The sequence below is a fragment of the Pantherophis guttatus genome, chromosome 16 (genome assembly GCF_059756535.1).
Source record: "Pantherophis guttatus breed Tessera chromosome 16, ASM5975653v1, whole genome shotgun sequence".
In the NCBI taxonomy this organism is placed as follows: Eukaryota; Metazoa; Chordata; class Lepidosauria; order Squamata; family Colubridae; genus Pantherophis; species Pantherophis guttatus.
The window spans coordinates 764,603-790,954 of NC_142078.1; the positions used below are offsets into that span (position 1 = coordinate 764,603).

At 51.4% G+C, this 26,352-nt stretch overlaps 1 protein-coding gene across 3 annotated transcripts in view; it reads left to right on the forward strand.

Annotated features, from left to right (window-relative positions):
• RXRA (retinoid X receptor alpha) overlaps window positions 1–26,352 on the forward strand; it is a 106,578-nt gene that overhangs the window by 67,853 nt on the left and 12,373 nt on the right. For 2 of the 3 annotated variants that reach the window (XM_060691588.2, XM_060691569.2), the window contains exons 3-7: window positions 6,659–6,804; window positions 7,354–7,538; window positions 14,655–14,711; window positions 18,179–18,348; window positions 21,193–21,322. In XM_060691588.2, the coding sequence (XP_060547571.1) occupies window positions 6,659–6,804; window positions 7,354–7,538; window positions 14,655–14,711; window positions 18,179–18,348; window positions 21,193–21,322 (688 nt within the window). The remainder of the gene's footprint in view (window positions 1–6,658; window positions 6,805–7,353; window positions 7,539–14,654; window positions 14,712–18,178; window positions 18,349–21,192; window positions 21,323–26,352) is intronic. The other variant, XM_060691603.2, reaches the window with a different exon arrangement.

Here is a 26,352-nt window from a genome sequence, read left to right on the forward strand (position 1 = left end):
AGGGGGCTGCTTCCATCCCCCTTCCCTTTCCCGGGAAAGGCTTTGCCTTCAGCCCATCCTCAGACCTGGTTCTGCAATGCAAAGACTGAAAATGAACCAGTTGAGGGAGGCCGGACTGCCCGTATCTTGACAGCACCCAGAGACTCCCACCCCATTGCCTTTTTCTTCCCTCCCCTCCTTGACTCCCCCGCCCTCCCTCTCCTCTCTGCCCTCCGCCAGCAGAACCCACCATGGAAAGGGGAGGGGAGATGGAAGCGGGCACCTGTCCAGGGGAGAGGCTCTCCCTCCCTCCCTCCCCCACTCAGACCTACCAGGCTGCAAGTCAATGAAGTGTGTGCCCATCGCTGGTGGGAGGTGCCCAGTTGCTTGCCAGCCACTTCAGCCGCTTCGCTGGAGCTGCAGTTCTCAGATGCAGAGAACAATGAAGGGGGCCTGCCACGGCCCTTCCCTCCCCCCGGATGTGGGGGGGGGGTTAAATGGGTTTCATCACATGGTACAATTTGGGACCATCTTGCTATTTTCCATGGAACTGGTGCCCATAATCTGTGCCCTGTGTTAGAAAATGTTTTTGGAAGCATTTCCTGGCCTGTTTTTAGGCTAAAAACGACACAGTGGCTCAGTGGTTAAGACGCTGAAAAGCCGGAGCCCAGGTTCAAGACCCGAGCACCACATCGTGACAAGGAGACCTCCCCTCCCGTTCCTTGGTCCAGCTCCTGCCAACATAGCAGTTTGAAAGCATGCAAAGGAAGTACATAAATAGGTTTGCATAAATTTTGGTGGGAAGGTAACAGTGTTCTGTGATGTCATGCTGGCCACATGACCACGGAAATGTCTTCGGACAACACTGAAATGGAGGTGAGCACCATCCCGACTAGTGGAGTAAAATCCCAGGGAGTCCTTTCCTTTGGTGCCTTTTTAGGCTAAGGAAGTGGTTGTCTGTAACAGGAGTCTCTAACCTTGGCAACTTTAAACCTGGCGGACTTCAACTCCCAAAATTCCCCAGCCAGCTGTCTCTGTCTCTGTCCGTTATCTTTTCCCTTTGCAACCAGTATTATCTTGCAGAATAATGTTCCACTTTTGCTAACTGAGTGGTCTCTTTTCTTCTGGACTGCTTTCTTCAGAGACTTCCGGTTCAGTTTCCAGCCTATCTAAACAGCATTGTTGCTCAGACCTGCCAAAAGTCAGCTTTAAATACATGGTGCATTGTTCTGGATGTGGCGGTTAGGGCCATCTCTCTTACAGTTTAGTAGGAGGTCTGAAGACTGGATTGCTTATTTATCTAAAAAAAAAAAAAGCTCATCCAATCTTTGGCTGCAAAACTGGGGAATTTGAGCTGATTGACAAGCCAGCACCCCGCCCCCTTCCTTTGCCCACTCACTCCAAGGGCACCACTGCTCCCCACTTGTCCTGTTTGAGTGAGAAGCTCAAGCTTGGAGCAGATGGGTTGGACCGACCTTGGTGGCTCCCTTCATTGACTCCTCTCCTGCCCTCTTTGCCCTCCCAACTGGTGGATCGGGGCGGCCTTCCTGGCTCCTTCCCTGCCCTCTTGCTGCCATCCCCCCCACCCCACCCCCATTCCTGGCCAGACAGAGGCTTCCTCTCCTTTCTAAAAAATTTTGCACTTCTCCCAGCGAGCAAGGGGAATCGTGCCACATCCAAGATACCTTTTGCTAATTATCTACTGGAATTGGGCAGCCAATACATTTAAACAAACAAATAAATAAAATAATGGGTGCCCAGCTCTACAAGCAAGTTCCAGATAATTCCCTCTGACAAGAGCCAGGAGCAGGCAAGGCTCAGGGACACCAGATAGTGCCCAGAGGATGCACATACCAGTAGTGCACACCGAGACTGACTGGCACTGGCCTTGGAGATACCAGTCTGTGGGGCGCAGTGTCCTGTTCGTGGCTTTTACTGCACAAATACATCCAGAATCGTCCTGCACCTTAGGGATGCATCTAAATATTGGGCCTCTGCATACTGTGAAACTCTCCAGCGTTGGTTCCCTTTGGGCGAGACATGCATCAGTGGGCCTAGGGGTGGGAGGGGGCTACCGAGTGGTGAAATGTAAGTTTTTTTACTACTGGTTCTGTGGGCGTGGCATGGTGGGAGGGGAATATGACTGAGTGGGCGTGGCCAACTTTTTTTTTCTTTTAAAAGCATTTTTTCTACTGAAGAGGTTGTAAAAAAAAATGCTTTTAAAGCCTCTGACGATCCCAGCTGACTTGCCTGATCGGCAGAGGCTTTCTTTTTTTTTTTAAAGCCTCTGATGATCCCAGCTAAGCCGCACGATCATCAGAGGCTTTTTTAAAAAACTTTTAAAAGCATTTTTTCGGCCAAAGAGGTTGTAGAAAAAATGCTTTTAAAAATTAAAGAAAAGCCTCTGATGATCATGCGGCTCAGCTGGGCAATGGGGGGGGGGGCAGGATTTTGCTACCGGTTCTCCGAACCACCCGCCTCCATTACTACCGGATCGGGCGATCTGGTCCAAACCGGGAGCCTTTCACCCCTGGGGCTCCCTTTCCCTGTGAGGCTTCTTTGCTTCCTCCCTCCTGGCTAGAGAGCCCCTGTGGGCAACGGTCTCTCCTTGGTGCCCTGCTGGGACGCCTCTTCCTGCCCTGCTGCTGACAGGGAAGGGGCTACTTTTTGGACCATCTCCTCAGGAGGGCCAGCTGGAGGCCTCCAGTTCACACCAAACACAGAAGGAAGAGTGGAAGAGGAAATGGAGCCAGGTCAGAAAGGGCCCATCTGAGGACCCCCTGAGGGGAATCTTCAAGCGCTGCTGGCAGAGCCAGGGTGCCGTTGACACCTGAAGAGACCAAACCAGAAACCCCAAAATGTCTGTCTAGGGAGATCTTTCTGGCTTCCAGCCCCCTCCCCGCCTTCCCCAGCGGGTGGGCTGCCTGTCCCCCACACCCCATGCGCCTCAGTCCCTGAAAGCCTCACCCTGAGAGGGAAATGCCTGTTGGAGATGCGGACTCTGCCAGCTCCCCTCCTGCTTCATCAGGGTGCTGGAGAGGGTCTTTCCTAGAAATGGGTGGGGGTCTCTGCGCAGGGTCTCTGCAGTGCAACCTCCTAGGGCTTTCCCTGGCAGACGGGGCAGCCGTTTGGCAGCCTGGCTGCTCCGGAAGCCCTTCTGTTTCCCTTGAGGAAAGACGGGTCCTACACCCCCACAAGAGCCAGGGCCCCCGAGTGGAAGAGCCCTACGGCCCAGGAAGGGTCCTCCCCATCTTTGCTTGGGTTCTCTTCTGGAGGGGATGGTAGAAAGGTTTTGCTGCTGGAAGAGCAGAGGGGTGCTGGAGGATTAGCCCTTCCTCACCAGGGGGAATTTTAGGCTCCGCTAAGAGGCCCTGAGAGGTTTCTTGAGACAAAGAGCAGCTGGCAGTGGAAGCTCACCCAGAACCTGCCTTTGGTCTCCCTCTGTGTGTGTGCACTCAAGTTGAGTCTGGATGCCCAACGTCTGGGGGTTTGGCTGCTGTGTGGTGAGCAGCAGTGGAGTGGAGGCCACCGTGGCCCAGTTCCACGGCGTGAGCCATGCTGGTGGGATGGATGGGTACTAAGTCCCCCCACTGGGTCCTCACCCTGGGCACCCTGGCACTGCCGAGTGGGAGAGGAAGGCTGCTGGCGCCTGGCGGGGAGGAAGGAAGCAAAGTGGCGCCAGGCTGGGCCAAAAGGAGAACCCCTCGTGGTTGTGGGGGTGTCCCCTCCGGAGGCTCTGAGTCAGCAGCTGCTCCAGGGAGCATCAGGGCAGATTGGGCAGAAACACAGCCCCCCCTGCCGGTGCCAGAGCATCTCCCCCAAGCCCCCTTCACCCCTTCCCCAGAAAGGCCTTCCTTGGAACTTTTGTGTGGTGACAGGGAGGGTGGGAGCCGGGATCTCCTCGCTGGTCAGGGTCCCCCTCAGGCCAGAAGCTCTTTGTCCTCTTCACCCTATAGGCTCCCTGGGACAGGCAGGCAGAGTGTGGGGAGGCCACCCTGGTTTTAGTGGAGAGCGTGGTTCTGTGTTGCAGGCATAACAAACACATGCTGGGGATTTGAAGGTTAATAAAGCAATTGCTTTGGGCTTTAATGATTATCTTAGAACACTGTATTGTTTCTAAAATGTCTTGAAATATCTTGGTTCTTTCGTGAGACTTGAAAAGCTGCTTCTCAGTGCCTCCCAGTCATATCAAGATGCACACCAAGACTCCCCTTGCTTGGATAATGTTCCTTGGAAGCCCAAAGAGCTGCTGCTGCTGGACGCCTCTTCCTGCCGGACTCCTGATCTCCAGACAGTGCGGAAGGGAGCTGGGCTTCGCCCCTGGCAGCTGAGCTGAGGGAGGGGGGCATTTTGCAGGAGGAAGAGCAGCCATGTCTTCTTGGCTCTTCCCAAGAACTGCTGCCCACAAGGGGCCCGCTCACCTCGGTGCCACCCAGCAGCCAGGGAGGCACATTGCCCCCCCCCCACCTTGTTTGCAAAGAAGGCAACGCAGCTCCCCAGATCTCCCTCTTTGGAGCCTGCTCATCTCCAGGCCTCTGGTTTCCCCCGATGGGCCAAGGCTCCTGCTTGGCTCTTGCAGTGGAAGCACCCCAGAAGAGCAAGGACAGCAGCACTTCCATGGGGCACCCCACTTTCCTTTCTGCGTTTGCTGACCTGGTGATGTGAGGAGCATTTGGGGTCTCCCAGCGGATCCAGACCACGGAAACTGCCTTCCAGCGGTCTTCGCCCTGCCTTTCAGGAGAGCCGAAGGTGGGCTGGGAGGAGCAGGAGGGGGCCAGCAGCTGACTGGCTGTGGGTTAACTTTATGCCAACGGTTGCGCTGCGTGCTCCCCCGACAGGCTGGATTGGGGCCACATGCTCAGCCCCAGCCCTGCGGGAAAGCTGCAGCTAGAAGCAATCTCTGCCTAATTCAGCCTCTCCATTTTAGGATGGGAGGGAGCCCATTTCTGACTTAATTTTCCTGGTTTCTGAGCTTTTGTGGCAGGTGCCCCCATATCTGACCCAGTTTGGCAATTTGGGCTTCGTTGACTCGGAGGGTTTGCATAAGATGAACTGCCTGCTGCCATTGTGTCCACTGTCTCTTTCCCCAGAGTGCAAAGTCACCACAGCTGACCAAGCCTGGCTGCTACACAAACACAGCCGCTGGCTCTGAAAACTTTGGAAAGTAGCTTGACCCCCCCTTCCTCCGCTCTGTGGCAGCCCCTCAAGTACTGGAAGATGCTCTCCTGTCTCCTCTGGTCCTCCTCTTCCCTAGACTAGCCAGGCCCGGTTCCTGTAACTGTTCATTGTGTGTTTTAAGCTGCCACATCATCCTGGTTGCTCTTCTCTGCACTTTTTCTAGAGTCTCAACCTCTTTTTTATAGTGTGGTGACCAAAACTGGATGCAGGATTCTAGGTGTGGCCTTACTAGGGCTTTATAGAGTGGCATTAGTAACTCCCTTGATCTTGATTGTATCCCTCTGTTAATGCAGTTTAGGATTGTGTTGGCTTTTTTGGCTGCCGCCGCACACAGCTGGCTCCTATTTTATTGGTTGTCCACTGAGACTCCAGGATCCCTCTCAGAGTTCCTGCTATGCCTCCCCCACCCCACCCCAGCCTTTCTGTCCCAGCACCAGGCCATGCAGCTGCTCCTGGACCCAGCCCAGAACCCCCAGCCAGGAGCTCCCCGTCTGCACTGCCAGCCGGGGGAGTGGTGTGTGTGTGTGTGTGTGTGTGTGTGTGTGGAGCCTGGGTCTGGAACCCGAGAAGGTTCTGGGATTTAATGGTGGAGCCCTTCAGGTAGTCCGTTGCCCGAGGTGGGCACGGATGGGGCAAGGGAGCCCTGTGGAGGAAGGATCAGGCCACCTGTCTTGGGAATTTTGACTGAAAGGGAACAAGCCTAATAAACATCCAGAAATGTGTTTTCATAGAACTGCGATCCATGTTGCTGAAAGAAATAAAGAACATTTAATACAAATCTGCTCAAAGGAGGTAAATCTTCAAGCTCTTTTAGCTGAATTTGTCTGCAGGGTTGGTTTCATGTGATGGGGGGAGGGAAGGATCCTGGGCTTTTGGCAGGGGACCAGCCCAGTCAGGAGGTCTCCCCTCAGGCTGGGCAGAGCGGGGCTGCCTGGCGCGTGGGGCCAGCCTAGTCTGGCAGGCCGAGGCATCCCCTTCCTCTTTTGTGGCGGGAAGGAACCGATTCTCACTTCCCAAACAGGCACGGGAGCCAGGAGAGCAGATTCTGCTGAGGGCGGCTTTTTCCGAGAGAGAACCGGGTGGTGAAAAAAGCTCACCAACCCCTTTAGATCTGGGAAAATTCCTTGGGAAAAAGTGGAAGTGGAGATGCAAACACGCCTTAGATTAGAAGAAAGCGCTTGAAAAGGTTCAGGTTGCCAGCTGGTGTGGACATCAGGAAAATGAAGAATGGGGTCAGTGCAGAATTGGCAGGAAGCGTCCCCCCTCCCCAATTTGCATGAGCAAAGCTCTTCACAATGAAATGGATGCCCCTCCCCATTCAGAAGTCACTCCTCCAGGGACTCTGTGTGTGTGTGTGTTGAGGCTGTCTTTCAGGCTGGCCCACTGGCTCCTGAAATGGGGAGGGGGGGGTCAACCCTGCCCAGCACTGGAACAGGAGCCCTGAGGAGATTTTGGGTTTCTAACCGCAGCCTCCCTTTCTTGCCCCCCCCTTTCCTCCCAGCTCAACTCCCCCCTGAACCCCGTGAGCAGCACGGAAGACATCAAGCCCCCCCTGGGCATCAATGGGGTACTCAAAGTGCCAATGCACCCTTCCTCTGCCATGCCCGCCTTCACCAAGCACATCTGCGCCATCTGTGGAGACCGCTCCTCAGGTAATGCCAACCTTGCACTCTTTCCAGCTGGCATCACTGCCCTGTCCAGATCTCTGCTCCTAGTTGGTCTTCAGCTGCCCGCTTGGCAGGGAGGGCATTTCCCACAAGTGGGTGTGACTAACAGGGCTCTCCTTCCTCCGTCACAAAAGGCCCCAAGCACACAGCAGGTGGGCTCCCCCTGCCTGGCAGGACTCGGGGACGCCAAGCTGAGCAGCTGAATCTCTCCCTTTCCCACCCCACCCCCCGCCCCAGATTCTGGGGCAGAGAGGCTGGTGCCATCACTTGGGGTGGACGTCGCTCCTGTCCCCTTAACCTTTGACCGAGTGCCTCCCTGGGTGGCGAGAGGGCTCCTCTGACGAAGGAAAAGGCTGGCACTTGCCATCCCTGCACCACAGGGCCAGCTAGAGGCTGAAGTGAAACGTTTCTTGGAGGCAGCCCCCCACTTGCCCTGCCCTGCCTGTCCCGCCTCCCCTTTCACTGGGTCCGGGTGCCGAGCGGGGCCTCCTTCCTTCCCCACCAGCCCCGTCTGTCTTCTGCCCCCCACCTCAGGCAAGCACTACGGGGTGTACAGCTGCGAGGGCTGCAAAGGCTTCTTCAAGCGGACGGTGCGGAAGGACCTGACCTACACTTGCCGAGACAACAAGGACTGCCTGATCGACAAGCGCCAGCGGAACCGGTGCCAGTACTGCCGCTACCAGAAGTGCCTGGCGATGGGCATGAAGAGGGAAGGTGAGGCCGGGCGAGATCGGACCGTGGAGGGGGGTGGTCATAATTGTGAAGGCTGTCCCTTCTGGTGGTCAAGGAATCCTAGAATGGAAGTGCTAGAAGGTGATTTGGAGGTCATCTAGACCAACTTCCTCTCAATGGGACAATGATATTATTTTCACATTTATCCATTGACAGTGCAGAATCAGCCCTCCCCCTTTGTTAGGCATTGCTTTGTTCCTTGTTTGTGTGCTGTTTGATATAAATGTCAGGCCTGCTCCACTCAGATCCCTAGGCAAGAGAGACCCTCGACTCCATTTGGTTGAAGTGATAGGTTCTTTGACTATGGATTAGTGGTTGCAGTGAAAGCAAGGCTAGATTTGAATATTACCGCAGAAAGGTTATACCTTTTCCCCTTTCCACGGCCCTTCCGCCTTTGTCCCTTTTACCAGTGTCCAGGTGTCCAGTTGCAAGCTGCTCAAATGTTTTGGGAACCGCTTAGATATTTGGTGCATCTCGGGGCAATTTCTCACTCTCCTCCCAGGCGAGGTGTCCTTGGCAGCTGGTTCATCCCAGTGCGGTTTGATGGAGGGGAGTCCAGGCCCACCACTTCGTTCTTAGTAACACGCAGATCGGGCTGAGAAATGCAATGCTTGGCCCAGGACAGTGAGGGAGCCCCGCACTCTCAGGAAAGAGGAGGCCAGGAGTAAGCAGAGTTTTTGTTAAGCAGGAGCATTGGCAGCTTAATGCCAATCAATTCGCATCCCTTGTTTTATTCCTCACAACTCTACATTTTCCCATGGTTTCATTTTGCATCAGTGTCCATCCCATAACCACAGGAGACTGTATTTTGGGTGTCCCTCCCATTCTGTCTGAAATACTCGGATGGGATCATAAGGACTAGACACTTAGGGTTTTTTGTTTTTTTTAATATAGTCTGCCTGAGACTGTGATGAAGTGGGTTTCATAGCTTTGGAACTTTGGCACTGTCCTTTCTCCTCTTCAGGCCCTTGAAAGCAGGAAGCAGCTCCCTTGTCTGGGTTGGGTTGAGAAGAAGGCTGGCAGTCAAGTCAGTGGGCACATTCTTACCCCAGCCATGCCGATCTCCTGGGCTTAGGGTGGTCCGGTTTCCTGCAGCCCTTGCCTGCTTCCCCTTCCCTATGGGACATCCCTCCTCTCTCTCTGGCCACTTCCAGAATTTCTGACCGGGTGCAGGGATGGGAAATCCCATGGGGAGCATTCAGACCGGGGCGTGTGGGTGTCAAGTTAGCACCTGCCAGGTGTAGACAAGACTAGGGGACCAAAGTCATGCATGCTAATACTACTTTTATTATAAGGTTACAATAACAGACCCTTACAAACCTCCCCCTTCACTCCCACTCAGAAGGCCAGGTCTCAGATTCCTTTTACCTGTCTTGGCTCCTCTTCCTGTTCCTCCAGGCCATTCCTGCTGATCATTGCAGGACAAAGCAAAGCATGTCTGCAGGTCCTACAGGGCTGTTTGCCAATAGGATGAGTAGGGGGGGGGGTCAGCAACAGTAACAGAGTTGGAAGGGACCTTGGAGGTCATCTAGTCCAACCACCTGTTCACGCAGGACACCTGTACTAGGGATTCGAACTGCCGACCTTTCTGATCTACAAGCTTAGTGTCTTAGCCACTGAGCCACCTAGTCAGGCTTAGCCTAGTCAGGGTCCTTGGTGCTCTCTGAGCTTGGCTGTTTTCTTACAGACATTTCGTGACCCAACTAGGCAACATCATCAGTGCTAGAAGGGAGTGAGTGGGGTTTGCTCTCTATCTAGCTTTCCTTTTTTAGCGAGCTCTGCCCTGTGGCTGGCTCTGTGGAAGGTGCTCAGCACAACAGGTCCACAAAATGGGAGTGAACCCCAAGAGAAAAGTGGAATTGGGGCGAGAGGGCTCCTCTGGGAACCCTGCCTGCCTTTGGGACAGCTGCTCAGGCTGCTTGTGGGGATGCAGGGGCAGCTTCTGCTGGTAGGCCCTGGCGGTCCCTCCCTTGGGGGTGCGGGCCGATCATCTGCAGGTGGACTTGGGGTGCAGGCTGGCTTCACTTCTGGACCAAGGACCCCAGAAACAAGAGACATCCCAGGCAGGATAGGACAGAAATGCCCCCGCTGTTTTCTGGCAACTCCTCTTCAAGATAGTCTACCTCTGAAAGTGGAGGTTCCATCTGGGTAGCAACCTTCCTTACCTGCATCAGACTCAGGAAAATAGATCTGTCTGGTAAGCAAGCTATTCTGGAGAGCAATTTTTCATTTCCTCTTTTCCGGGTTAAGAAGGACGCCTCACAAGAAGTAGAAACAATGGTAAATACAAAAGTCAGCCAATTGTTCAAAAACAAAACTTGTTTGTGTTTCGGTGGGTGTGAGTGTGTGATGATAATGGCCCTATGAAGAGGTGGGAGGTTGGGGGGGGTCCCTTGCCTCCTCCTCCCCCCTTGTTTGGAAGGAGGTGCAGAGGAAGGGCCCTGCCTGGTGGGGTTCAGATCAGCACTTCCAGCCTTGGGCTCAGCCTTGGGGCCATGCAGTGCCCCACGTCTTCCGGGGAAGGAATGCAATCTCGGGTGCCCCCCCCTCAATACACACTGATGGCTGCCAGCTCCCTCTGAGCCCACCCTCCTGGGGTCTCTGCCAGGCAGCCAGGCGGCCCTTGCCCTTTGAAAGCTTTCCTTGCCTGCCACTCAGGATGGGGGGGGATAAGAGGTCTTGACCTTCCCTTGATTGACAGACCTTCTGGGGTTTATTTTAATGAATTGTTTAAGCGGTGGTTAGACACCAACTTCTTTTAATGGCTCAGGGTGCTTGCAGCTATCTAATTAGAACATCAGAGGTAAAATGACAGCAAAGTTTAAAACAATAATGCTCTGGGTTTTAAATCACTTAAATGTTACATAATTAAGAGGCTTGGATAAATGGCTGTGCCCTGAGCATCCTCCCCACTGCTAGCAAAGAGGCTGCCCAGGGAGAGTGGAAGTCACCAGAGAAGGACGGCTGTAGGCACAAGAGGACCTGCCAGATGCCTCAGCCAGTTGGGCAGGAGGGCTGAGCGTCTTTTGATGGCTGGTGCCCTAGTCGCCAAAACTGGGTCTTTCTCCTCCAGGTGGGAGCCAGGTGGTTTCTCAGCCAATGCTGCTCACGGCTCTCTTGGCACCCGGCCAGGATCCAGCTAGGAGATGCCCCAGGAGATGCCCCAGGCTGCCAGCTGGCACTCTGCAGGGGTGGTGTGACCCCACCTGGGCCATATTCAGGCCTAGGTCCAGGTTGAAAAGGGGGAATTTCTATGGCCTTCTCCACCAGCTTGGCTAAGTGTGGGGTCTGGGGCCTGTTTGAATTGGGGCATTGTTGCCTTTTTAAGGGGGCAGGAAACTCTGACAAGGGCTGCCGAGAACATTAATGCTCCTCTGGTTGTGGGCAAAGCCTTTAAACGGCCTTAGAAGCCAATGCAGGCAGGGATCCAGCCTATGGGCAGTGGCACAAACAGATTCCAGAAGCTTCTCCATTGTTGGATTTTGCGATGGGCTCCATAGGAATCGGTCCCAGCCCAAACTGTGTGAAGTAGCACCCAGGTTGCTCACAGTTGGGCTCCGATGCCACCTGAGCATCAGCCAGAATCACAAAAGACATGGTCAGCTGCTCAAAAACTCCACAGAAATCACGTGGCTCCACAGAAGAGGTAGCGATGCCACGATTGTGCCTGTGCAGCTCCACCACTGGCCACAGTCAAAAGTGCTACCTCCCCCTTAAGTCACCTTTCCTGCAGGTGAGACAAATTCCACTCCCTTCTCTTCTTGCTTTCCGGTTCCCATCATCCTCGCTGCTGCTGTCCTCCAAACTCCAGTGTTGAGGCCAGGTGATGGTTTGCGGTTCTCCAGATTCTGTGGCTGGATGGGAAGAGGGGCTCCCCTCTAGGATGCTTTATGCTCTGTGGGGCTTCCAGAAATTGCATATAAATTTGGCTCGGCTGTTCTGTACTCTGTCTTGAGCCCTGGAGATCTGAACTCATTTGAGGTCAAGAGACACTCCCTGCTCGGGTTCCTGAGATGCCCCAGCTGGGATCCTGTTCCTTCCACCCGCCCTTCCTAATTTCCCAGGGGACCACTTATCCACTCCCCAGAGGAGGCCTGGAGCAGAGGGCTTCTGCTTGTTTTCTGTTGTTCTTTGGCTGCCTTCCCTGAGTATCTGATGCACCGATTCTTTTCCTTCTGAGCTCAACGTATCTCAGAAGCTCCTCTTGCTCGCCTTAATAACATCTGAGAACTGCCGTTGCTTCTGGCCACTAGGTTTCGAAGCCGTCGCTCCCTTCTTCTGCCCTTCCTTGGCAGCTTTCCTGTCTCTGGTTTCTGCACCAAGGGGTGACCAGGGAAGAAGGAGCCCAGGACCCAGCACGATCAGCCCTCGGTGGAGAGGCCTGGAGGGGCTCCAGAAGAGTGTGACAAATCCCCTGGCAAACTGGGGAAACGGACCTCAAATCTGGCAAAAATGCTAGCGAATGCCATCGTTCCGGAAGGCTCAGAATAGTGGCATTGGCTAGCATTGTCCCTGCCAATGAGAAAAGCGCTCATGAATGCCAACAGCCTTTGAGAAGGCTGCCGCTTGCTAGCTTTTTCCATCCCAAAGGGGAAAACTCTAGCGAGTGCCAACATTTCTGCCCGTTTAAGTGGGGAAAACGCAGCAAATGCCAACGTTCTGAGGATGGCATTTACCAGCATTGAGACCAGATTCGAGGCCGGTTCCCTCAGTGCACGGGAGGGTTTTCTCTCCCTGCATGGAGCAGAGGGGAAATCCTTCCTTGCGCTGCAACAACAGACCTCCAATCCAAACCTCCTCTCTGCTTGCAACTTTTCCTGCTGGCTTCTTCATGGATTTTCTGGGGAAGCCGGCAGAGAAAACTGCAAATGGCCATCAGGCGATTGGTGGCAGGGCGCTTGTGTTGTAAATCAGAATAGTTTGCCAAGCACTCGAAATAAATTCATGTGATGTTTTACAATGACCAGAGTGCTTTTGGGCCATAAACCACCAGTTCTTGAGACTCTTGTAGCTGCAGACAGTAAGTAAATTTGTAGTGGTGAGTTGAGGACTACCTGCGTTGGATACAGCAAAGGCTGAACAACACTGAGAAAATAGCAGAAAAAAAGTCCCCTCTTGATTTGAGGATAGATTTTTAGCCAGGCAGAAAATTTCTTAGTTTCCATAGTATACAATTTCCGATCTTGATAAACTATCAGAGCCTTTCTCAGAAGAAACAACCCCCAAAGCGTTAAATATTTTTATCAGTAGAGAAACCTAATCGACGAAGTCCATTTGCAGAAAGATCTGGAGCTGAGCTGGGGTTGCCGATCCTTCTCCTCTGGAATGTGTGTGTGAACAGCGAGAGGAGAGTCATGCGCGTTCCGAGGCCAGGAAATGGTTGTGGCTTGCATGTGGCAGACATTTGTGAAACAGAGAATCCACAGAGAGGCTGTTACTCAATCTGAGAACTCGGAAAGAACGAGAATCGGCCTGATTTTAAAAGCAGGCAAGCAGGCTGCCGAGATACACCCACCTGGCATACAGAAATAAGAGCGTGTTCATGTTCTAAGAATGAGCCTGACATGATCCATGGCATGTTTTGCACCATGAGAAGAAATTCTGGGATGGGATGTGGGGTGGGGCTCTCTTTTTGCCATATGCTGCCCTCTTGGGGGCGGCAGAAGTCTCCCGCCAGACGTGAAGGCTGTCGGATGCCACCTCAAAGCTGTGCTGCTGGGCTTCTGAGTGGCTCTTTCAATCTGCCATAAACTCTGGGAACCTGATGGGAGGGAGTCCCAGCTGAGGCAGGGCTGGCAAAGGCCATCCATCTGCCGTGTTCCTTTCTTTGGCTGGGCCCAAACTGGCCCCTATTCTGGAAAAATGAGTTTTATTCGATCTGAAACTAGGACAGCGTATTGGAGATCCCCAGGCTTCCCCTGGGAATTATCCTGCCCCAGCACAGTGCTTGGATGCCCACCTCGTTTTCCCAGGGATGACTCCTTTGGGCTTGGGAGGGGCAGAGGGCCATGGCCAGAGACGCTTAGCCCCTTCCCCCATCCCATCCTAAGAAAGGCTAAGCCCAGAAACCACCAGCATTCCTTGAATGTGTTTGCAGCCTCTCTTCAGCCCAGCAGGCTCCCTGAAAGATTCACCAGGGAACAAGATAGCAATAGCACTTAGACTTATATACCGCTTCACAGTGCTTTGCAGCCCTCTCTCAGCGGTTTACAGAGTCAGCCTATTGCCCACAACAGTCTGGGTCCTCGTTTTACCTCATTCAGAAGGATGGAAGGCTGAGTCAATCCTGAGCCAGTCAGGATCAAACTCTTGGCTATGGGCAGAGTCAGCCTGCAATACTGCATTCTGACCACTGCGCCACCAGAGCCACTCAGACTTACTCTCTGTTTAAAGGAAGGCCGAGGCTGTGACTGCTCTGATGGGAAGAAGTGGCCAATAATGCCTGCTCTTCATTTTCCTTCCTGAATCCCAGCAGCTTAGGAGTGTGGTGCCTAGAGAGGGAGCTCTCGCCTCACATTCAGGAGGCTGTGAGTTCGATCCTAGGTTGAGTCAGATATTCCTCTTTCTGGGCGCAATGAGAATATATCTGCTGAACAAAAACTCTGCATTGGTGACAGGAAAGACATTCGGCCAGTAAACACTCAGCTCCATTCGGTTGCCCTGACTCCACCCCATTGCAAGGGGTTATAGGGCCATTAAAAGGAGATGTTCTAGCAGCTTAGGAGAAAAGGAGCCCCCTCCTGCTTCTTCTCATTCCTCCCCTGCCCCCCGACCAGCAAAGGCCTGCCTGTAGATGGGGCAGAGAGACAGAAAAGGGGGCTTGAGAGGACCAGTTGCCCTGTGGCCACCAACATTTCACCTGAGAGGGGTAAGGAAGAAGGACACCTTAAATAAACTGGGCCAGGAACAGAGCGCCCCCACAACCACCCCCGCCCCCCCCCTCTGACTTTCTCCCTGGGAAAATGTACAAGGGCCATGTATTTGGGTGGTGCTGCCACAGTCAAGAGCAGCAGCAATTTAATGACTGGGACATGCACCGCAGCAGCTGCTGCCTCTCTTCTAATGATGTTTCATTTCCAAATCTCTACTCTATTGCAGGGATGGAGCACCATCCATCCCGACCCACAAGACTCCCTGGAAGGCAGGAGCAACCAGGTACTCCCATTTCAATCTTACTAGACCAGCTGTTAAGCAGCAAAAAATCTCTTGGTGTCCCCAGAGGGTGACCTGGAGAGGCTGAGTCCTCCCAGAATCGGCCGAGTCCTTCTCACTCTGCAGGGGCAGCTTCTCTGGCGAGAAAGGGAGAAAGGAAATATATTATGGTGTATATATATATATATACACATATATATGTACCGGAGAGACTCCCTGGATGGAGGGCCAAATCCCAGAGGAGCTGCAGGGCAAAAGATGAGGCAAACCTTCAGTGCAGATTGCCCTGCCCAGGGAAGGGACGCAGCAGGGCCACAAGGGAGCGAGAGATTTCTGTGGCTTGTGGTGGGCTGGAATGTGGCTCTCTGCAGGGCCAGTTCCGCAATGTACCATGCAAGCTTTTAATGCCCTCGAGACAATCAAAGCGACTCAAGGCAGCAGTCTGAGGACAGTGAGTGTCTGTGGCTCAGAATCTGCATTATGAAACCACCCTGGCCATTTCTTCCAAGGCAGATGCTGGGTGGAGGATCCTTTCTTGCATTGCTAACACAACAGGCAGCTGAAGTGGGAGGATTCGGGCAGACTTTCTTGGTTCATGGGGTCCTTAGCACTTTCCAAACTCTGCCTTGCGATGCCCAAGAAGCTGCAACAAACTCAGTACTTCACAGGTCCTTTTATTAAACCATGAACCGTTCTGTGGCATCTCCAAGGATTTGAGAAATGGCACATTAGAGATGGTTGCATTCACACCGTTAACCGGAGAGGTGTGGGCCTGCAGTTCTTGAGAATAAACAGGCAGGTGTTCTGTGGGTCTGGCCTTAACTAAAGCCTCCACGTGCAAAGGCAGTGTAGCTCAGTGTTAGAGTGGTGGTGGGAACAGGTGGTGGGCGGCCTCCTCTCCTCTTCATTTCTGCTGAAGGCTTTCTTCCTTGGCGTCCTGGGAGGGCTGCGTGTGGCAAGGGAGGTTGTGGTGGGCGGGCAGGCCACTGGGTGACCCATTGGCAGCAGCGTCCCCGGCAGCAGTTCCCCAAAGACTAGGGCAGGTGTGAAGTTCTGGGCTGGGCTTTGTGTCTTCTTTGTGTCTCAGCAGTGAGCGTCACACACGGAGGTCCCACAAAGGAAACGGTGGGCCACTCAGAAGGAGGGGGGGGCCATCAAGGAATGGGGGGCACCAAAAAAGGCCACTGGCTGCAAAGAGTGGGCAGCAAATTTGGGTTGATGCAAAGCTTGGCCAATTCAGTGCAGGGCCCTGCAGCAAACAGAGAGGCAGTTTGTATTTTTCTTTGTCGGATGGTGGCTGAAAACAGAAGGAGGGGAAAGTGCTGTCTTTTCGCCCTGAAACTGGCCATTGGGGTTTTGTAATCTGCTTTAGAGAGAGGTGGATACCTTAACACAAGCACAGCAAGCGAAAAGCAAAGTGAAAGAACAGATCTTATGGTGTTGCACTGGGCTTCCCTGCAGCAGAATGAATGCCTGGGCATTCTTCAGATTGGGACCCCCTACCTCCTCCCACCTCCCAATCTCTCAAGTGCTGAGGCCTGGAGATGCCCTCCCCATGGGTGTGCATGGAGGGCTCTGGGCCTCTGCCCTAGAGGGGCGTTTTTGCCCATTGGGACTGCAGAGCTGGCTAAGTGTGGCTGAGCAGCCCCACGGCGCATTTGCCCTGCATGAGCCAAGGTCCGAAGCCTGGTCAACACCTGCCAAGTTGGCAGGTGTTAGTCCCCCTCCCTGCTGACCCTTTAAAGAAAAGGAGTAATTTCAGGAAGGGGAAATTATATCCCGTTTCTCACCAGGCTGTCAGTCTGCCATCCAGTTCCAGATTCTGGCCATGCCAGCAAATGCCAGAAGAAGAATACCCAAATAAGCCTCAGTAAGTGACTTGGCACAAAGGAACCAAATTTAGTCAAGTCCACCCTTGGCTACATTGATTCAGTAATTTGGGGAGGGGGCAGAGTCAGGGTGGCAGAGGATAAAGCGAAGAACGGTGGCTTGCCTTAGGGTTACTGAGAAGAGGAGGGGTCCATCTGAAGGCCAGCTGTGTTTCGGCTGCATCCGTGTGTGTATAGGAGGGCTCCAGGTGATGTGGGAAGTAGCCCTCCTCGGATCTCTTAGGGAGCCATTGGCCAAGCCCGGAAGGGACCCGGTCTCCTTGAAAAGAAGGCGCTTGGTGGGTTAATTAATTGCCCCTCTAAGGACAGCTGTTCAGACCCCTCTTGCAGGGCAATTGTGAGCTACCAACTAAACCACCAAGTTCAACAAGTCTTTAGAGTTGTACAGTAGCCACATTTTGCACCATTGCCAAGGCAGTTAGAAATCTCTGGAGCTAATTGTTTCCCCGCTTGTGTCTCGTGTATGGCTGAATAGGTTTTATTGGCTGCTGTGTAATGTACCGCAGGGCTCCAGCATGTTTGGTCTGTGACTGTATATTTGAATGAGCTAAAGTGACAGCCAAAAGGCAGGAGCTCAGCCAGGGCAAACCTCCCACCGGTTGCTTCCGCCTTCACCGCCTCCTGAGGGTGGGTGGGCGTCTCCTCCTCCATCAGGAACAAACCCACTCATTCCGAATGGAAACACGCCACAGCTCCACGATGCTTTGAACCGCTCTCAGACGGGTCCTGAGGCTGAGCCCCCTGCAAGGGTCAAAGCAGTCCAGGCCTGGGCTTCTCACAGCCTGCTAGCCCTGAGCAACGTGCTGGACAAAGTCAGGGCTCCCCGAAGCCCAGAACTGCAGGCCAACCCGACCTTTGCCCAGGAGAGGCAGGTCCTGCCTCTGGGTGACTCCGTGCCATTCTGCAAAATGGGAGGGCAGTTCTCTGGTTGGGGGGGGGGGGGGTCTTTACGTTTTGTCTTTATGTCCTGCCTGAGGGCCACGAGGGTCTTTCAGCCCAGCCGAGTTGTGTCCGGAGGGAGCTTCTGGGTGAAATGGGCAGGTGACCCCCAGTGGGTCAAAGTCCCACTTAGAACCAACCTCCCGCCCAGGGAAAATGAGCTCAGTTTGGGCTGGCAAAAGGTTCTTAAGGCTGTGATTTCCCTTAAACCCCAAAGCCCCAAGATAATCAATTTTATCCCTTTTCATCCCTTCCCCACCCCCCAAACAAAAAGAAGAGACCAAGTAGTCCTCGCTTAGTGACTGCTTCATTCAGCAACCACTTGTGGTTACCATATGGATAAAAAAAAATAACTTTTATGACCAGTCCTCCCATTTACGACCTTTACAAATCTGTAAAGCTGAATTAAGGAAAGGAAGATCATAATCACGGCAGCTATGTTTTTACTTGCCAGCTGCTTTGCTTAATGACTGAGTTGCCGGTCCCAATTGTGTCACTAAATGAGGACTACTAGTACCGTACATTGCTGCCCACACCCGTAGATCATCAGTGGCCCACCTCAATTCCAAGCCCCCTGCCCTGAAAGCTTTCGGCATCCAAAGCTGTCCGACTGACACCTCCCCCCTTTCTTGACCCTTCCAGCTGTCCAGGAGGAGCGGCAACGAGGCAAAGACCGCAACGAGAACGAGGTTGAGTCCACCAGCAGTGCAAACGAGGACATGCCGGTGGAGAAGATTCTAGAAGCTGAACTGGCGGTGGAGCCCAAGACAGAGACCTACATCGAAGCCAACATGGGCCTGACTCCTAATTCGGTAAGCGAGTGGCCCGCCCAGCCTCCCTCAAGGCCCCCAGGCAGGAACTCTTGGCTCAAGGGCTCCAGGCCCTGCTGGAAAAGTTGTCCTTCCACGAGGCCTTTGATAGCTGCAGCTCTCCTCTGCCGTCCCTTTTCGGGTGGCCCGGACGGTTCAGCCATTTTCTTCCAGTCCCATCAGAGAAGAGGAGCGTTTGAGAATGAGTGCCCCAAGGGTGCTTTGTTCAGGAGGCAACTGGTCTTCCTTGTTTTTTCTTTGAAGACGTTTCGCTTCTCATCCAAGAAGCTTCTTCAGCTCTGACTGAATGGTGGATAATGAAAAGATTTATATTCCTTGCAGAGAGCTGGTCATTCGCATCCTTTTCAAAAGAAAAAACAAGAAAGCCCAGTTGCCTCTAGAAAAAGCATTTTTAGGACAACCATGACCCGGATGACTGTAGAGAATCTCTCCAGAGTTTGAGAATGAGTTTCCAGGGTCTCCAGGAAACACAAACAGCCTTTCTACAACCCACTCAAGGCAGCAAACCTGAAGGTGCCTGGTCCAAATTTCTCCAGGGCTAGAGGGACCCTGCAGGCAGGACCCCCCCTCCCCCGAGCATCGGTAGCGCTTCAGGTGGGGCAGTTTGCCCAGGATGGAGGGCAAGAAGCCAGGAAGTGAGAGAGTGGCCAGAGGGAGGCTGGGACCACCCAAGACATGCTTCCCACCATGCTTCCCAGCAACTCCATCCCTGAGAATTCAGCAGAATTCCCCCCATTTCTCCTTCTCATTGTTTCTCTGGGGTGAGAAAGGAGTTGTAGGGGAGGAAGTGCTTTCTGTGGTCCGCAGATTCTCTGCCAATCCTGCCAAGGGAACTTGTCCCACGGCCAGTCTGCCTGGGCCTTTCTTGGGCCAGCCAGGACTCTTGGCAAGGCACAAAAGCGGCTGCTTCCCTCTGGCTGCCTGGGCTCAAAATCCCCAGGGGAGATGAGCAAGGCCAGGGAGCAGAGCAAGCAGCAGCTTCTCCTTGGAGGCGGACCCTGGCCAGGTTCGGGCATCTGCCTGGCTGGGAGGAAAGCCACAGGGGTGGCACCCACAACCTGCGGGCAGCTAGGCATGGTGCTCAGCCCGGGGTGCTCCTCGGTCAAGCAGTGCCTGAGGAGGGGGTGTGTGTGTGGGTGGGTGTGTGCCGAGAAGGGCCGGGTTCTTTGCACGCAAGGAGGTGCTGAGGCTGGGGCTGCCCTTGTTTTTGTGTACCCAGGAGAAGGACTTGTTTCCCCTGAGCAGCCGCCTTGTGAAGGGGTCTCCTGGTGCCGAGGCTTGCTGGGGGCCTGGTGGGTTCCTCCCCAATGGCTCCAGAGCTGTGGATATCTCTGGCCTGGTAGAGCTGGCTGGAGCGAGAGGCCTCAGAGACCCTAGAGGACAAGGAGTGAGAAGGGTGCAGCTGGAGACCCCCCCAGCTTGGGTAGAGGCCCACTGGTAGGGTGGGAGTTCTCTGGGTTCCCCCCTGACGGCATCACCTCTGTCTGGAAGTGCTGTGGGCAACCTGGCTGAAGAGTCTGGCCTTGGGAGTCTTGGCATGCCTGGTTAGCTGAGATGGGGGGCTGCCTTGCAAGGGGCTTTGGGGGACTCTCTGGCTGAGGAATGAGCAGAGGAAGGGCAGGGAAGTGGGCCCTCTTTGCCCAATGGCTTAGGAAGAGGAGGAACTGAGGGGGGCCTTAAGCATGGAGCCTTGTGAGTTTGCCCACTGAAGACCTCCTGTTGGGGTTGGGTGTCACAGCCGTCAATCCTGGCATCCAGGAACTTCCCCAAAGGGTTTTTTTTTTGAGGTAGAGATGTTCCTCTGTCAGAGCTGCACATTCTTCTCTCTCTCTCTCTCTCTCTCTCTCTCTCTCTCTCTCTCTCACACACACACACACACACACACACACACACACACACACACGTACATTTCCTTCTGGCTTTGCTGCCTTCTCTCTGACTCCCAGCCCCTCAGATGCAGACTTGCTCCCCAGGGGCATCTGCCTGGCTTCAGAGCAGCCCCCCCCCCCCGAGCCCCTCTGCACACGGGAATGACGCTGCAGCCCTGGAAGCAGATGGAAGGTAGAGTCCACTTCAGCTCTGGACTCCTGCCTCCCCTCCCCTCCCCTCCCCTCGGACCTCCATTGCTCCCTCCTTCGGGAGGCCAGGCTGCATGAGGGAGGGGGAGGCTTTTTTTAAAAAATTTGATTTATATGCCGCCCTTCTCCGGAGACTCAGGGCGGCTTACAGTGCGTTAAGCAATAGCCTTCATCCTTTTGTATATTTATACAAAGTCATCTTATTGCTCCCACAAACTGGGTCCTCATTTAACCTACCTTAGAAAGGATGGAAGGCTGAGTCGACCTTGAGCCTGGTAAGATTCGAACCTGCAGAAATTGCAGGCAGTTGTGTTAATTACAGGGTGCATTAAATCACTGTACTATCAAGGCTTTCCTTAATGTCCTTGCAAGAGCTGAAAGGATTGAGGTGAGAGAAATGGCAGACAAAGGGCTGGCAAGAACTATCTTGTGGGCATCTCACCTCTCCCAGGGCCCTCTTCCCAAGACACCCTGACTGTACTTGGGGGGCGGGGAGAATAGATGCCCCCTCAGGCAAAAAGTGGTGGCAGCCAAGGAAGATTAGGAGTCAGCCCCTTCGCAGAATCCAGGTTTCCAAACCTCCCTCCTTGTATTTCAGGGGCAGAAGAGATTGCCAACTGCCCTCTTCGGTGCAAGCAGGGCAGGAGAGGTTGTGGGGGGTGGGCTAAGGAGGGCACCTGCAGGGGATGGTGAGAGTGGCAGGGCCTTGGCCCTCTGACGCCCAACGCGGGGTCTCTTCTCTTGGCAGCCCAATGACCCGGTCACCAACATCTGCCAAGCAGCAGACAAGCAGCTGTTCACCCTGGTGGAGTGGGCCAAGCGGATTCCCCATTTCTCAGAGCTCCCACTGGACGACCAGGTGATCCTGCTCCGAGCTGGTGAGTAGCGAGTCGGCCCAGAGCTCCAGCAGAGATCGCAGAGCCAAGCGGCCCAACAGGGCATCTGGGGGACGGTGCTTTGTGGGAGAGGGTCAGGGCAGCTGAGGAAGCATTCAGGCTCTGCATTAGTACAGATTCTACAGATCAACAGAGTTGGAAGGGGCCTTGTAGGTCATCTAGTCCAACCCCCTGTCCAAGCAGGAGACCCTACGCCATTTCTGACAGATGGCAGCCCAGTCTCTTCTTGAAAGCCTCCACTTCTGTTCCACTGGTTGATTGCTCTCACTGTCAGAAAATTCCTCCTTATTTCCAGGTTGAATCTCTCCTTGTTCAGTTTCCATCCATTGCTCCTTGTCTGACCTTCAGGTGCTTTGGAAAATAGCTTGAGCCCCTCGTCTCTGTGGCAACCCCTCAAAATATTGGAAGGCTGCTATTCTGTCTCCCCTGGTCCTTCTCTAGTCTAGTGAATAGACTAGCTATGGAGCGTGGCAGGACTAGTAGGTCCTGCCACACTGCAGAAGGAGAAGCAGGAGGAGGGAAGGGGGGGCTGGGGCTGGGGCCCCTGGTGCCTTTCACCTTCCTGGAGCTGAAGACAGCAATCTGGATTGAGGGAAGAGGGGAAGCCCTCGAGGCTGCCTGACTTTTTTTTTTTTTAAATTTGATTTATATGCCGCCCTTCTCCGGAGACTCAGGGCGGCTTACAATGCGCTAAGCAATAGCCTTCATACTTTTGTATATTTATACAAAGTCAGCTTATTGCCCCCACAAACTGGGTCCTCAATTTACCTACCTTAGAAAGGATGGAAGGCTGAGTCGACCTTGAGCCTTGGCGAGATTCGAACCTGCAGTAATTGCAGGCAGCTGGTCTTAATAACCAGCTTAATAACAGGGTGCCTTAGACCAGTGTACTACCAAGGCTCTTATTCCAGAGCCTTGGTAGTACAGTGTACTGTACAGGTAGTACAGTCAAGACTTCAGTCTCTTGTGGGTAGCTGAGAGGGAGCCTGTCTGCCTGCCCATCTCAGGCCTTCCGTGGTTCCTCAGCAGATAGTCGTCCCCTGGTCCCCTGGCCCAAAAGGCACGGTGTGGCATTCAGGCCCATGAGCTGCTTCCCCTGGTTTGCTCAGCACTTCCAGCAACTGCAGAGGCATGCAGAGAAGAGAGTGGGCTCCTTCACTCCTACCCCAGAGGGCAGGGCCAGAATTGGGGTTCAAACAACAGCAAAGGAGTCGGACATGAGGAGGAACATGCAAGCCATCAGCCAAGGGGAGAGATACCACCTAAGGAATCAATTCTTCTTCACCAGAGATACTGCCTGACTTTTCAATGACTTTTAATTCTGAGTTCATACTTGCAATAAGCATATATATGACGTTTCCTTCGTTCCAGAGAGGGACCTTGGAGTCCTAGTCGACAATCACTTAAACACGAACCAACTGTGTGTGGTAGCTGCCAAAAAAGCTAATATGATCCTTGGTTGGCATAGAATCAAAATCAAGTGAAATATTAGTAACACTTTATAATGCCTTGGTAAGGCCACACCTGGAATCCTGCATCCAGTTTTGATCGCCACATTAAGAACAGTTGCAGGGGACTTCCGGTTTGCGAGCCTCGGCGACGGCGGTGTTTCTTTAAAGACCGCCAGCCCCGCCGCCTGTAGAGCCGCCCCGCGATCGAGGAGTGGCTCGAAAACTCCAAAATCTTGAAGATTGAAGGAGAAGAGATAGCAGGGTACAGGTTGAGCCCCTGTAACCCCCCAGGGAATTGTTTCTGGGGAGGAAACAGACGTGGCTCCCTTCCAACCTGCTGAAACTCCGGGCGGCGTGGGACGTTTCTGCTAATTAGCAGAACAAGCCGGCAGCAGCAAACTCTTAAAGCGAAAGGAACTAACCTTAACAAACAGCGGAAATATCAACCTGAATCCAGAAACTTGAAAATTGCAAGTATTAGTGCTTTGTTGACTTTTTAATTCAAAAGAGAAAGCGAGTGAGCGAAAGTGATTTGAAAAAATATGGCGCCCAGCATTTGAGTTAACGAGCTAGTGAAAGTGGATTTGTGAAGCCTTCCTGCTTTGTTACAAAGTTATAAAGCTGCTACAAAGTTGCTCTATCTAAAGGAAAAATTTCTTTTTCTAAAATTTGACTTTGCTTTACTTCAGTTTCACTTGATTAAATCTGGGGGACTTTTTTAGAAGTTTCTGTGGAAGAGGGAAAGGAAAAGGAATTTCCCTCTTCAGAAAAACTAGATCACGAGGCACGATGGCTTCAAAGAAGCAGGAAGGGAAGGCAGGATCCCCCACACACAAACATGAAACGCAGCTTCCCCCTGCTCAACAGTTACAGACTCAAAAAAGAGAATTTGATGTGGGAGATTTAAAAGAATTTATTTCTAAAACTCTGGATGATAAATTTCAAAAATCTCAACAGGAGATAGATGACAAACTTCAAAAATCACATCAGGGGATAGATGATAAACTTCAAAAATCACACCAGGAATTTATGCAGGAAATTAATGAAGTTAAAGATATGGTGAAACAGAATCAAAACAAGGTGACCAAAAAAATATCAGAAGTGGCATCTGGCCTGGCAGAATTTATTGGGAAAGTTGATTTTAAAGTTGAAGAACTTAAATCAGAAGTTAATGTAAAGATGAAAGACAATGATTATAAAATTGCTGATGTTGACAATAAAATGCACAGAGTTGAAGACGAGATTGTTATGATACAATTCAGGGCAATGGAGTTTGCTATACGGCTTCGGGGAATCCGAGAGGAGGAAAGACAGGATTTGAGACAAGTCTGTTCTGAGGCCTTGGCTAAGATTCTACAAGTTAATCCTGATGTGGTTTTTCATAAAATAGACAAAATTTACAGAGTGAACTCTTGGGTGGCCAGACAAAGACAATTACCTAGAGATGTGGTCATATATTTTACAGAAAGAGAAATAAGAAATGATATCCTGCAAAAATCCTTTTACACTTCTGTACAAGTCGGGGGCTTATTTGAAACAATTTGAAACAATTTAATAATGATATAATTTGTTTACAAGAAACGCATATCACAACTCTAGATCAAAAATATCTGATAAACTCCAAACTAGGAACACATTTTATATCTTCAACTTCGCAAAAAAAGAATGGTGTGGTTATCTATGTAAATAAAAAATTAACAGCTAAAGTTATAGAAACAGATGAAGATGGTAGGTTTGTAGCAATTGAATTGCTTACGGCAAAGGGCCAAATTCTTTTGATTGGAATTTATGCTCCCAATCAACAACAGGACTATTTCTACAAGATGCTACATACCAAAATACTGCAATGGGATTATAGATCTATTTTAATTATGGGAGACTGGAATGGAGTAATTGATTCTAAATTAGATAAAAAGAGTTTGGCAAAGTCTAGAACCAGACTACCACAGACCTTTTTTGACATGAAAGAAGATATGGAACTAAAAGATGTTTGGAGAATACATAATCCAAAAGAACTGGACTACACTTTCTTTTCTGATAGACACAGATCCTTCTCTAGGATTGACTTTATCTTGTTGTCAGATGATTTACTTGTCAAGACAAAAAGAACAAAGATTTTTCCAAGAACTTTGACTGACCACAGCCCAGTATGGATAGAAATTGAGATGGATAAGGTTGAGAGACGTTCCTGGAGATTAAATGAGAACTTGTTTAGATATGAAAAAAATACAACAGAACTTAAAAAGCATCTGAAAGAATTTTTTGAAATAAATCTGAATAAAGGTACCCCAATTGAAATTGTCTGGGACGCAAGCAAAGCTTATATGAGAGGGGTACTTATCTACATGAACTCTAAACATAGACTGTTTCGACAAAAGAAAAGATCTGAATTGGAAATAGAAATAAAGAATAAAGAACAGTTACTTATTAAAAATCCAACAGATGAAAGAATAAGCAGTGCTATAAAACTTTTGAAAGACCAATTTCAAATGTTTATGGCGGAACAAGTTGCAACAAACTTACAATATGCGAAGCATAATACATTTTGCAACGCTAATAAACCGGGCAGATGGTTGGCTTACACATTGAGGAAAAAACAAAGTATACGGACTATAGATAGTATTGATATTGGAGGGAAAGAAATTTTTCAACAAAAATTAATTAAAGAAGCTTTTGTGGACTATTATACCAAATTATATGCCAAGGAGGAGGTGCAGAATGGACTTATAGAAAAATATTTAAACGATAAAAGAGTTACAAAAATTACTGATCAACAAAAGGAAAGGATGAATTATCCTATAACAGAGGAGGAGATAATAGTAGCAATTAAACAGTTAAAAACAGCCAAAGCTCCTGGTACGGATGGTTTGACTGCAGTGTATTACAAAACCTTGCAAGCTGAAATGGTGGAACAACTTAGAGACTTATTTTGCAATATTCAACAAGGGGGTAAAATACCCCCATCATGGACAACAGCTTACATATCTTTGATACCAAAAGAACAAGTCGGTCCTAAAAAACCAGAGAATTATAGACCAATATCTCTTTTGAATACAGATTATAAAATCTATGCAAAAGTATTAGCCAACAGGTTGATGCCAGTAATCCAAAAGGTGATTCATGAGGACCAAGCGGGATTTATCGAGGGCAGACACATGAAGGACAATGTAAGGCAAGTAATAGATTTATTGGAATATCTTGACAAGAATAAACAGATTCCTGCAATGCTGGTCTTTCTGGACGCAGAGAAGGCCTTTGACAGAGTTGATTGGAATTTTCTACTAAAGACTTTAAAAAAGATGGATTTTGGGGATCAATTTATACAAGCGATTTCAGCAATTTACCAAGAGCAAAAGGCACAGATCATCATTAATGGAAGTTTGACAACAGAGTTTAAAATTGAAAAAGGAACAAGACAGGGATGTCCGTTGTCCCCACTTTTATTTATTCTAACACTAGAAGTCTTGTTAAATACAATACGGGACTCTAATACTTTGAAAGGAATAAGGATTAGGCAAGAGGATTACAGAATAAAGGCATTTGCAGATGATCTGGTTGTTA